Source organism: Sturnus vulgaris, chromosome 4 (assembly GCF_052056855.1).
Source record: "Sturnus vulgaris isolate bStuVul1 chromosome 4, bStuVul1.hap1, whole genome shotgun sequence".
In the NCBI taxonomy this organism is placed as follows: domain Eukaryota; kingdom Metazoa; phylum Chordata; class Aves; order Passeriformes; family Sturnidae; genus Sturnus; species Sturnus vulgaris.
In genome coordinates, this window is record NC_142246.1 from 22,321,544 (window position 1) to 22,335,220 (window position 13,677).

At 35.4% G+C, this 13,677-nt stretch overlaps 1 protein-coding gene across 2 annotated transcripts in view; it reads left to right on the top strand.

Moving 5' to 3' along the window:
* The window catches only part of FAM114A1 (family with sequence similarity 114 member A1), a 28,858-nt gene extending 15,482 nt beyond the window's left edge, over positions 1 to 13,376 (top strand). The window contains exons 7-14 of one of the 2 annotated variants that reach the window (XM_014871030.2): positions 751 to 903; positions 1,444 to 1,567; positions 3,546 to 3,631; positions 4,673 to 4,840; positions 6,073 to 6,212; positions 7,455 to 7,527; positions 9,845 to 9,898; positions 11,279 to 13,376. In XM_014871030.2, the coding sequence (XP_014726516.1) occupies positions 751 to 903; positions 1,444 to 1,567; positions 3,546 to 3,631; positions 4,673 to 4,840; positions 6,073 to 6,212; positions 7,455 to 7,527; positions 9,845 to 9,898; positions 11,279 to 11,389 (909 nt within the window). In that variant the 3' untranslated portion in view covers positions 11,390 to 13,376. The remainder of the gene's footprint in view (positions 1 to 750; positions 904 to 1,443; positions 1,568 to 3,545; positions 3,632 to 4,672; positions 4,841 to 6,072; positions 6,213 to 7,454; positions 7,528 to 9,844; positions 9,899 to 11,278) is intronic. The other variant, XM_014871035.2, reaches the window with a different exon arrangement.
* The last annotated feature ends 301 nt before the right edge of the window (positions 13,377 to 13,677 follow it).

Consider the following 13,677-nt stretch of genomic DNA (forward strand, 5'->3'; position numbering starts at 1 on the left):
ACCACCTTTATTGTAGGAAATTCGTGTGAGGCCATTTTGTTCAGGAATATAAGGAAGGAGTAGAAGATTCTGTTGGATGCACTATTCTATCCTTCTTATACACTGATACAAGTATATTAAAAGCACACAAAACTATACCCAAGTATATAGAGGGTGGTTCTGCCCCACCTTTGGTATAAGTCATCAATCTCTTTTGTCAGTCCCACTGTCACATAATACTGACTTTAGTATTTGCTAAGAATATTTTATAGGAGATATTTATGTAGGTGCATTATTTATGCAAATTGGTGGATAGGTCCTGAAAATAATACTCTTCCCATTTTGTGGTCTATAGAATGGATTGCATGGCTCTTTAAGGCTGCACATGAAATAGTCCTTTCTCTTTCTTTATAATTGGTGGGGAAATTCATTATATGGTATCTGTAGCTGACATTGCTTTTGAAAGTATAAGCAAGATTTTTTTGTTGTTCATTGTAATATAAAGAGAGAAGGTTAGCAATTCCTATCTAATTAGGGTTAGCAATTACCATCTAATTAGGAGAACACTGCTTAGAATACTATATAAATATTTTATCAGAGGAAATCATCAAACAATAAGTTAGCTATTTAATCTCTAAAATTTTAGCTTCTCAGGTGTGATATAGTCCCAAATTTTATTACTACTTGTAGACACATGGATGCAGATAGTAATAAAATCTGTCACACTTACAGTACCATCAATAAAATATAGAATGGTGTATATTTTTACAGCTGTTGCGAGAAGCCAAAGAAAAAGAGAAACAGAGGCGGGCCCAGCAAGTTACAGTTGAAAGAACAGCACATTATGGACTACTTTTTGATGAATTCCAAGGTTTGTCTCATCTCGAAGCTCTGGAAATCCTGTCAAATGAAAGTGAAGCTCAGGTACAGTATGCAGACAGCGTAAATCAATCTGGTTGGTAAAAAATTTATCTTTAATTTTATTCTGCAGATGTGTGTAGAATGAATAGTAAGTTTTCCATCAAGTTCAGAGAAAGCTGAATTGATCCTATGGGCTAGTCCTGAGCTCAGTCTCAATACATCTAAAATGTAACTGCAAGGTTAACTCAAAACAAACTTCATAACTCAGACCATGAGTGCTCAGACTAACCATTATGCCTGCGCTCTTTTTTCCTGCTGTCTTCATCCAGGCAATCCCAAAATGCCTATTACAATTTGCAGTTAAGCCATAGAGTTATAGTTCAAAATTCATGTTCTGGAGGAAGGAGGGGATCTGATGATCTGGCAAGGCTGGTATAATTTTTGTGAAACTCAACAAATTCTGTTGACAAGATCTAAAAATATGTCTAAGCTGGGAGGTTAGAGACAAGATTTGAACAGAATGGAAGTTTCCATTTCTTAATCTATTTTGGATTCAGGCTGTAAATAAGCATTTAGTAATACTTACTGTCCTTTCTTTTACAGATTCAATCACATTTAGCAACACTTGATGGAGAGCAGTTGGAGACTGTGAAAAATGATTTAATTGCTATAAAAGAGATCTTTGTTCCAAAGGAATTAGATGATGAAGTGGTGCAGGAGCAAAAAGGTAATTAAAAATACATAGACTTAACCATATGAATAATTGCTACTTCTTTATCTAATAATTTTTTAAAAATTCAGTCCGAACTGTAATTTCTGATATCCTAATAGTCTTCATAACGTAATTGCTAAAATTAATACTCTAAAAGTTTTAGATGCTGATCAGTGCTTAATTTTGAATTTATATTGTAACTGAAGTGCGAGATATAGAAGATCAAACATAAGGTAAATATTAAATTGTTTTGCTATATCATCAATGAAAGCAGAAAAAAAAACTTTTTTGATAACTGAGCTTTTATTACAGAAATTGTATAATCTGAAAGTTTTGAAGTACTTAGAAATGCTTTTCTGTTCAACAACTTCATCCTCACTCTGCACCCTCCCTTGCTAGATGGAGAAAAGATTAGAGTATCGTGAAGAAATTTAAGAACCCTGAATTTTTTTTTGAATGAAGTGACTTGGAAGCATAGTAGCAAAGCTGCTTTATAGGTATTGCATGGCAAGATGTGGTATGTGGGGTGTGAGGAGGAAGTTGGAGCAGCGTGTTTCTGTAACTGTGACACGGCACAGCTTTGAAGAGAATGGGCCAAGCTCACAAAAGTTACAATAAAATGGGTGGATGCTTTGGTTAGGGGCAAAATAGGTATCTTTAAAAGGTCAGAAATGTTAGCATTCCCCCAAAGAGGTTAGAACAGAAGGCTAAGAAGTCAGCTTAAAAGCATCATGTTTCATGTCTCCAGGCCTGTGAGATCCATACCAAACCTCTTAGAGCTAACAGCAAAAATTCCCTTGACCTGACTGAAGACAGGCTTATGCCATTGGACACCATATTGTCGTGTTTTGGAAACAAAGAAACATAAAAGGATGTTTCTTCCACATCCTGTTGATCTTCTCAGGGGTACTTTGCCCATAAAACCTACATTTTGCAAGATGGTGAGATACAATTTCTTTAGCCTTCAGAAAAGTTACAAAGCTGTGTTAGCATCCACATATTCTAACAGGAGAGTAATTTCTTCTCAGACTGCTCTTTCTGGCCGTGCTTACTCAGCTTGCCTGATTGCTCTCACAGGGAGCTCATGGTTTCTCACTGAGGGTGACAGCAAGTGCTAAACCTACATTCTTAGTATGGTATAGTTTTGTGCTGGCTTTTTTCCTCTCTTAGTTGCTCTTTAAACCTCATTCCTCTATGGAGTTGTGAGAAATAGAAGTCAAGAAACTGTATTGCCTGCTTAGGGGTGAGGATTCCTGAGATGTTCTATTGTTCCTTAATTTCTGTGAAAAGTAGTTCCTTGCTTTGAAACCAGCTCCCAGGAGAAGCTCTGTTTCTTGCACAAAGTGATGTTTTCTCTGAAGGTCAGAAGTTCTGTTTTTTTCAGTAAAGTACAACTGCTTATCCTGCTCTTTGAAACATTTACAGGTGTTTTGAATGGGCTGCAACTAAGGCAGTGAGCCCCTTAACAAAAGAGACCAAATTAAAGTGTGCTGCAGATTTGCACCCGCAAAAGCACTCATCAGTGAAGCACATTCCTTCCTCCCGTGACTGCGGAAGTAGCTATGACTGTTTTCTGGTACAAGTAGCAGAAAGCCACACACATACCCTTCTCTCTAATGTTTCCTCTCACTTTGATTATGCAAACCTTTCATGTATTTTTCACTGCAGCTTCATTTCAGTTGTTTATGAAATAGTAAGAAGAGAATATCTGAAAAAGTGGCTTTACCTACATTTTGAAAGCCATTAGCACCAAAAATTTCACACATGAGGTTGAATAAGACAGTAACCACAGTGAATATTCAATTGAATAGCCCAGTTGTCAACAATTTTGGTGCATATACATGCACACCCCCACACATTCCTTTCTTGTGTCAGTGTCATTCTTTTTCAAGTGCTGGAATACTTGGTGAAACTCTTTCACTGGATGTATTTGATCATATAAAATACTATAGCAGTAGCATGCTAACAAAAACTGTCTTATTTTTTCTTGCAGCAGATACGGGAGAAGAATTTGTCAGCATGCTCACAGAACTGCTGTTTGAATTGCATGTTGCTGCTACTCCTGACAAACTAAATAAGGTTAGTACCTGTTGGTGAGCTACCTTCGGTTTCTTGGGCAAAGAAGGAGGGCTTTGTTCTGAAATCTGACACAGAGCAGTAACCAGTTCACTTCAGACAGCTCAGAAAGCAAAGTACAGAAGACTGAGACTAAAATGCTGAATATAGAGAAGCTTTCACAGAAGTGACATGAGTAAGGTAGTGCAGTTGGATGAGCCCTTTCCAGTGTCAGAAAGCTTGAACTAGGGGTGTCTCAGCAGAACAGGGCTCATGAGCACAGCAGATTTGGTTTTACATACTGGAAACAAAAGTCAGGTTCAGAATAATTTTTCTTGCTCTAAAAGTGGGATGCCTTGGAGCTAGTCACATTTGTACTATCAGGTTTCTTTAAAGCTGGTTCATCTGCTGATCTTAGGCTCAAATGAATGTTTATCTCTCTAGCTACATTGATAGACTATAGACAGCTAGCTTAAGCTTAGGTCTTAATGTGTTTTAATTTGACTTCTTGTTAAAAAAGAGACAAATTTCCTGCTAAGCGTAACAGTAGTCTGAAGTTGTATAAAGCTTCAAGACTCTTCAACTTTGATCTATTTACATGTCAGGGAAAGCAGCTCAAGATACAGCGATTTTATATTTATTTTTCCTTTAAGAATTTAGTACATCTCTCTTACCTCTCCAAATTTCTTTTCTTTTTTATACACACTTCTTATTTTCTTATTAGGGAAACTGTGTAAGAAAAATTTCTGTGTAAATTCATTTGAATGATACCTAATAAAGCTGAAATATTAACTTTGGAATTAGCACCAGCTGTATGTGTTGGTTAGGAATCTTATACCTTTAGAGGAATTATCCCTGGATGATCTATATTTATGCAGTCTGAAATACTTCTCCCTAAAGTTTCTTAAATGTACACTTAAGTAAATGCCACTCAGAGGCTTGATACATTCAAATTTCTAAGTATAAAAAAGAAGTAATTAAATGTATTGTTAATTGATGTTCAGGAATGTCAACTGATAGTCTCTTTTCAAACTGAACTTTGGGGTTGGGTTCTTTGTTTGGCAGGCTAGGAAAAAAGCTCATGAATGGCTGGAAGAAGCCAGTTTGTCCACCCCAGTAGACGTAGAAGAAGAGCTAAATGAGAAACCTGAAGCACCTGATGAAGAAAAGACTCAAAAAGACACTAAAATTGAGAGTGATAAAACAGAAGTAGACAAAAGCAAAACTGTGGAGGTAAAATAACTTTTGGAGGATAAGTTTCATAGCATGAGTACTTTGATAAGATTTTTTCTTTTTGTGTTGGCTTTATATGTGATCCTTATTTTTTAAATTCATGGAAGTAGTAAGAAAAAATAATACACAGCTATTCACTGTAGACCCAGTTGAAGACTAAATTACATAAATATTCTTACTGTTACTCTGTTTCCATAAGTAAATACCAAAGTAACACATTCTCTATCACATTATTGTTATTGTTTTATATCTGTGGTTTTGTGCATAAGCATGTGTATATTCAACGTACAGAGAGCTGAGGGATTCTGAGGTGTAATGTCAAGCATTACATGCACACTAAAAGTTGTATCTCAATGTTTCTTAGTATCTCCTTCTCTCAGTGACAGTACATGGGAAAAATGTTCAAACTATTTAATCAGTTTAAATCTTAAACAGACAAAACAGAAATATCATTTAGGCAACTAACAGGTATTCAGTCTCTTTATGAAAGATAACTCTTAAGGCTAAAAGTATTCATTTAGACAGTTCTGATAAGGTTAATTGCGACTATTTTCTGTCAAGTTAATGGCAATATTGAATGTGGTTGCTATCTTTGTCGAGATTATTATTTCTAATTAGAAATTATCTGTCGCATTCCCTTACAAAAAGTCTAAAGAAGCAGACAGAATATAGACACTGTATATATTACAGATGTGATTGCAGACTGCCAGCTGGCATCAGCTTGTGAAAAGCTGTAAGCCCTCAGTGCTACGTAGAGATTTGTATCATTGCTGATAAAAGCCACTTTTTTATTGGGCACATTATCCATTTCTGCTCTAGAGATTCAGCTAAGGGATGACTGAGTACTTGTGACTCCATATGAAAATAATTACGATTATGACTTGTTCTAGAGTTTAGGTATCCTTCTGTTTGTTAGGACGAGGTTTAAAAGCGGTATGCTAGAAAATCCAAGAGCCTGACCTAGTTCCCAGCCAAGTAAACGGTAGACTTGGTCTTACTAATTTTTCAGAGGAGTAGAATGTCTGTATTTTACGGTCTGTGGGTATTTAATTTTCCAGTATTGTTTGTGAGGATGACATTATGGCTGATATTACTTCACCATGTATATGTTGGTATTTCCAATTGGGGTAGGAAGGGTTCCTATGTTTGAAATTATTTTATATTAATATATCTATAAATATATTTATGGGTGTTGTTATTATTCATTATATTTTTTCCATTTTTAATTTAAGGAAATCTACATGCTGTCCATTGAAAGTCTGGCTGAGGTAACTGCTCGTTGTATTGAACAGCTTCATAAAGTAGCAGAATTAATTCTCCATGGGCAGGAAGTAGAAAAAACAGCTCAAGATCAAGCAAAAGTACTGACAAAGTGAGTATTATATACTTCATATGTGAACATATGACATTTGCATGGAATTCAGGAAGTTGTATTCAGCTTGAAGGCACAGTAAGTTCATGGATCAACAAACAGCATTGGTTTTAGGGGTCCTGGTGCTATATTTTCTCATGAAATCAGGTTCTGTAGGCTACCTGTCATTTTTTGACATGGCTGACATATGTATCTTTACAACAACATGACCTATACACAGCCTAAAAGTTGTTTCTGCTCCAGCAAGCAAATATACATTCCAGCTTGGGTTGCATTTCCTGTTCCCCCTGCAGAAGATACTGTGCTTGCATATTTGGAATTTGCTTTTAGACTGTATAATGCAGTCTTATTATCTGCTAACAGAGTTTCATTATCTAGTGTTTATCTGCCAAAAAACATACAAAAATCAATCTGTAATTCTAAACAATAGACCACATTTGTTAGCAACTTTGTAATTAATCATAGTGAAACACTCAGAATTTCAAGAAGCCAGTCTAGTCTAGTGGGACTCTAAATTCAAATCTCAAGCTCTCTGTAGTATTAAGTGTACTGGTTTCTTTAAGTTTTAATGTTAAGATATTTTAAAAATTGACTCCTAAGTAAGCAAAATATTTAACCAAGTGCTTATCCTTAAGAATGCTACTAAGAATAGAAAAGTCCACAGGAACACTTCAGTCTAAAACAAAGCACTTATTAAATATTTTTCAGAATCAGAGCTGAGGTATGGTGCACCTTGCAGGATGAGGTCCTATGGGATGCACTTGTGAATGTTTAGGAAAACAGTGAAAGATCTCAGAACAGAACTAGATCTTGTTCTGTCATATTTTAACCACAAGTGGTCTTTCCCTTTTAGCCCAGAGTAGATGTTTTATTGTTCACATGGAAAACTTCTCACTGTTCTCATTCAAGTTTGGTTTATTTCCAACAGTATTCCCAGAAGTTGTGTTGCTGCTATCATCAGAAAAAACATAGCTAAATTAGAAGTTTAGAATGTAAACAAGTGAAACGTTGTACTGTCAGAAAAGACTAGTGTGTGCAACAACACATCATTTTGCTGCTCTAGTCAGCAGTGGATTTTTCAGTGAAGGAATATAAAAACTTTATCATGAACAGTTTATTCCTAAATAGTTTAAAAATATTTAGAAGCAAAATTGCTTTAAGAACATCCTTGCTTCCAAGATAAAGTTTGTCATAGGTCAAGGATGTATTTTTATATTTGTCTCTCTTGTCTTTTTAAACCAGTTTAACAAGTGCCATGTGCAATGAAGTTTCATCTTTATCAAAGAAGTTTTCTGATTCTGTAACAGCAGCTGGGGTAAGATGACAGCATTTTCTGTAGCTTTCGGGCTTTTCTTGACATAGTTCACCTCTTAAAAAAGAAATTCTTACGTGAGTCCAGAGGCTTTATGTCAGCAAAGAGGCCACTTCTTTCCTCAGATCAAGAACGCAGAGCATTTTTACAGCAGGCAAAGTTCATAAGCTTTGATAGATGACACTGTGTCCCCGGCCTTGTAAAATCTCTCTTTCTAGAAACTGTTTCCTCTTTTTCCTGATCACCACTCAACACTTCTTATATTCTCACATTGAAGGGTTCCACATTTGAAGTTACACAGCTTGATGATAATTTCTTCTCTGACTCAGCCTGTCCTTTTTGAACACATTTGTGTAAAAGTCATTAACAGATTGTACTTGCAGTACCTTAAGATGGTTTCACGAGTTGTCTTCTTAGCCTTTAGTAGATCCCCTGGTGTAGCACTGCAGTGTTTTCAAAAGGTTTAAGAGACTAGAAAATCTGTTTGGTTCATCTTAAAAAAACATTCAGTCTTATATCACAAGATATTCTGTTTAAGAAAATCCATTTATCTGTGAACATCTTTGCTAGAAATAGTATCCAGCTTCAAGGATGACTGACATCTCAGTATTATAGCAGGATTCAGAGGTAAAAATTGTGCTGTTGCTGAAATCATGCTGTAAACATCAGAGAAGAACAAATTCTGATTCTCCTGATTGTTCCATGAAAACATGAATGCAATTCAAAGGGAATTTTCCCAATTTTCCATTAGCTCTTCCAGCACATCTGTTTTTTCATAGTTATTTATAAAGGACATGATTTATTTCTTTGCTTTTATTATGAATAATTTACATAACTTTAAATTACTGTAAGGAAAAAATGCTTATTTTGCATTTTGGGATTGTACTTTAGCATACATCTGTGGGACACTTAAAATAAATACATGCACACAAATATAAAAATAAATTGCACACAAAATATTAAACTGGCCCACTAAACAATGCATTTTGTAACGGATTTTCTAGTAACTGAGAGTAAAAATGTACTTCTTTTCTCTAAACATCTCTCCTTGCCATCTTTCTCCAAACTAAAATTAAGAAGTTTCATGTTTCTGTAAAACTGTAATATGAGAGCTACAAGATTACAAGTGGAAATCCTCCAGTTAAATTAATCATTATTGTGTTCAGTGATGAAAAAAACCAACTCCTGCTGGAGATGACTGTTGTTCTTAAGAGCCACAAGGCAAAGAACATGAGAATAAAAAAGGGAAGAACTTTTGCCATTTTAAAAAGCAGAGTGGCTAATGAATCTTGGTTTTCTAGCATCTAGTAGTGTAGCTACTCATTGTATCCATCTTTCTTCCTATCTGGTGGTTGAGAAAAATGTGCGTGTTGAGCTGTTTCACTGGCCAACCTGTACTGCCCAGCACATGTGCTGCCTCCAGTTTGGGGATCTGAGTTTCACTTGGTTTTCCTTCTATAGGGGAGCTACTCTGGACCTTTCATTTTGTCCTACACAGATATTTGTGTAACTTCTAAGAACTTCATTTTTCTTCTGACATGTCTTTTTCCTTTTTGTGCCCTTGAAAATGAGCAAGTGGTTAAAAATTTTGTGGGATGTAGAAAGGTCACTGATATACAGTGTCATTACATAAATCTCACACCTGTGGGAAAGTAGGCAATTTGAAACTCTGTGGTACATGAATTAATGAAGAAGTAAAACCCTGGCCCTCTCTTAGTTCATTGTACTCTGTGATAGAAATGCATAGGGTGTACTGAGGTGTGTTTGAAATGCAGACACAGTTGCTAGCAATCCTGAGATAAACAGCCTGAGTAAGAATCAAGGTGAAAGAAGACCTTTACAGAATTCATGAAACCACATCTCAGATAATGTAGCCGCGGAAAGGGGTTTTAACCCTTTAAGTGCAGCGGAAATAAGGTGCACAGCTACATGGTCGTCTTTCATGACAGGAAGAAAGAGACAAATTTATTTAGAAACACTCTTGGTTTTATAGCATGACTTGCAATTCCACGAGTAGAGAAAAGATGATTGGTTCAGAGAGAAGACACCCCATTCCCAGGGCCTGGTCATGCACCACAACAGGTGTTCTATTTTTGTTATTAATTCCTTTTTATTTTGACCAAATTATCACCCTGAGAGAAATTCTCCCTAGATTTGAGCTGGACCAGCTTATTGGCTGGGAACAGAGCTGAGAAGCTCTGGAATATTTTTCAGGCTGTAATTTTCTTGCTTTCTCAATATGTGTACCTACAAGATACCAGTATATTTCTGTTAAATGTATTTCTTAACCTGGCTTTTCATTCTGTTTTCTGGTTTATAGAGCAATATGAAGGCAGAGGTTCTTAACCCCATCATCAACAGTGTGCTATTAGAGGTAAGCTCCACCTCTTCACATTAAAAAATGTTCTAATAAAATTATTTTAAATGAGACAGGCACATTTATTTCTAAAGGAAAAACTACTTAAAAAGTAATGACAATATCATTCTAGCTGTTCAGTACCAGCACATAAATGTCCCAGTTTTGTGTTCAGCCTCTCCCACTGTAGTAGTGAGGTTGCACTTACTGAGGATTCTTAAGAGCTGTATGACTGAAGTGAGGCTGGCCAGCTCTAAAACCCTGCTGCTGTATTGGTCAGAGCATAGCAACAAGTTGCAGTTTCAGACTATTCTTTCCTTTAAAATTTGGATTTTAGCTATGATACAGTTTCCCATCTGCAGACATTCAGATTTCTACAAAGATTCACAATCTAGCAACAGCCTTGGTCAGCACATGGATAACCATGTGTCAGGCCACCAAAATGTTCATGAGTGATTTCTTTCATTTGACACCATGATCTGCTTTTCTTCAGAAAAGCACAATGAGTAAAACATACCTCAGTTTTACCAAGAAGAGTTTTGAGATGAAGTGATATCCTCATAAAGTCATAAAACTCCCAGGATCTGCAGCACGAGTTTTTAACTCTGTTAGATCACACTTCCCTTAAAACATAAATAAACACATATATAGTAGTGACCATAAATTGTCATTCTGTATTTAATAGCTGCATTCCCTTAAAAATAAGGAGAAGACTGCTTTACAATAAGCAATTTTGCACTGAATTAATAATACCCTTAAGGAAAACTATGGAAAGTTGAATATAGCTGTAGTGAACACTAACATGCAGTTCCTTTTGTTATAGGGTAAATTTTCTGTTGCTGCTGACTTACCTTCCTGCACTCCAGGAACTGCAAAATCTAGGAATATTTAGAATTGTGGAATACAATATTTTGTACTTCATAAATCCCATAGTTGTATACAAATATGTATTAATACAGCCTAGGATCATGGAGAATAACAAGCTGCTATACTGTTCAGTATTAGAAATTCCAAAAATAGTACTACATGTTAAAACCATTATAATGTGAACTGTTAATTTTAGTGACACTTCTTCCACCTACAGCAAATTCAAAATTAGTTCTGTTGGTGGAAAGACTAGCTGTTTTGTGTTTAAAAAATCAAATCTGCTTCTGAACACTGGCATTTTATTCTACTCATATTACCAACAAAAATGTCCAAGGTTCAAACTTAGCTGCAGTCAGATTTTTCTGTATTTATTCAGGCTATGCTATCTACAGATTCTAAAATCTTGTGTGAAGACATATGCTAATAAAGCATGATGCAGATGTAGAAAAAGAAAAGAAAAAAAAGTACAGTGTAATTCCTGAAGTACATGGCAGCTGTACTGATGAACCACATGTTTTCTCTCCCCATTAGGGCTGCAACAGTACTACTTATATTCAGGATGCTTTCCAGTTACTGCTTCCAGTTCTGCAAATTTCCCATATCCAGAGCATTTGTTCGAAAGCCCAGGAGTTGTCAGCTTGACAGCAACCACAGGCCCAAAGTCTTGAGCGGTGCCAAGAGAAGAGCTGGTACAAGAGATGTCTGGCCACTAGAGTTCTTTGAAGACACTAAATGCGGTTTTGCACACACAGTACTGAACAACAATTTAAAACTCTTTCAGACTTTCAGACTTTAGAAGTAGTTAGTAAAGTGAGTAATTTCTTTTCCAGTACAGTTCATGCTTTGCATTAATTTAAGCAGTTTATTGATACTAGCATTGACTTTAATACAGATTCTAAATGTTTACCCTTTCAATTGTAAACAATGTATGAAACAAATTGGAATGTAAAGTTTCTTAAAACATTTCACTTCAAATTACCATTTATATTGTTTGTATTATAACTGCAGTTTAAAAAGTATATTTCAAAAGTAGATTTCAGTATTTAATTTTCGCCAACATGAACAAATTATCATAGTGTTGGACTTGTTAAATATTACTTCCAGTAGCAAATAATAACATCGTATTAATATTTACCACTAACATATCACTTTGTATTGAAGGAGTTGCACAGCAATAGGTACTAACTTTACTAAATGAAAATTATGGAGGTTATGCATAAAGAATTATACTGAAAAGAAATTTTCTGAGCCAGTTAAGATTATGGGTATAGCTCTGTATTTGCTAACCCATAAGTTTATTTTAATTTAGGTCTATTTCTTCATTTCAATGGTTGAACAACACAAGAGACAAAAGTAATCTTTTTAATATGCAAGGGCTGGAAAATTTCCCTTTTGTTTGGCAATCAAAACGCCTGCTAAGCAACCTTCTCTCAGATGTTTTACTGGGTTAACACTTTGGTGTTTACTGATACCTACAGTTCAGAAATAGAAGTTGTAGTAAGAAGTTACGAGAGAATTGCTTTGGATGTGGAGGTCATCTGTCAGACGAATCACCTTCTTTTTGAGGCAATAGCTAGGGCATAAACAAGCAATAGGAATGACATTTCATAACACTAGCAACCATGCTAATTTGTTGTAAAATCTTTAGTTTAAAATCCTGAGCTTTGGACATAAGAATTTGTTTAGGCTAGTTTACCTCTTAGACAGGAAGAACCTTCCAATATTTTACATAGCCTGTTCTCTTGGATTTTTGTCATTTGTTATGTTTCTTTCCGTTATTTTGTATTTTTTTTCCTCTTGATATACTCATGAATTGTATTTAAATGCTAATTTTTAGAGTTAACATTTTCATATGTTTAAGCATAGTTTATACATCATAAAAATAATGAAATAGAACATTAGGCAGTTTCTGTGTTTGATAGAAAAGAAAAATCATGTATCTGCTTTGCACATGGTAATTTCTTTGAGTCCAATTAAGAGGACAGAATGGTCTTTTTGTCTTTTACGCTACTGTGGTCCCTGTTCTGCTGTCACAGTCATGGTGACTTTTCCATTTTTTGTTATTTAGACATGAAATTTTCCCTGTCCCTAAAATACGGTTTATTAGGCAAAATCTGTTTTCTGTCACTCTGTAATTTAACAGACATGAGTTATCTTCCTGAGTAAGTAGAAGATGCACAGTCTTCAAATTCATTTGTACAGGCTGAATATAATATCAGAAGCCTCAGGGAGTAATGTTTGAAATCATTGAGGGGCATTCTTAAGACAAAGATTGCTTATCTGAGATACTCTTTACTAGAGGTTTCACTGTCCTGCTTAAATTATGCATTGATGAATAAAGTACCTTCGCCTGAAGTAAAAGAAGCTATAAAAAGTAACATGGAGACTTTAAGTATTTACGTCCATACAATATAGGAAGGGAAACAGGGCAGGATATAAGCATAGGGATACTCCCATCTGATATTAGATTCAGTCATCTTGTCCTAGGAAAACTGAATGTTGTATCTTTAAATCAATTTTAAGTAAGTAATATTTCAATAGAAAAGTACTGTATGGGCGTAGCCAGAATAATTTGTTTACACTGACTTGTATTTTTCCACCAGTCAAATAAATCGTTTGAGATACTGAACTGAGACAGTTCACTAAACAGGAGTGGTTTGAAGAATAATGTGATGGGAGTATGTCTTCAGTGAAGTAATTTACTTTCTGATTTTTTGATTAACTTTGGAATGATGAGTGTGATTTTACTGGAAGACTGACAAAAACAGATGTTGCATTAAGCTTTTAATGAAGAGTGTTCTTTCTTTCATCACCACCCTTTTCCAGGTCAGTACACTGAGTGTGCCTTGGCACTTGGCAACCTACTAGGCTTTAAGTACTTGTGAAAATTACCTGTTTTCTTGAGTAGATGTGTTTTCCATGGCATTCTG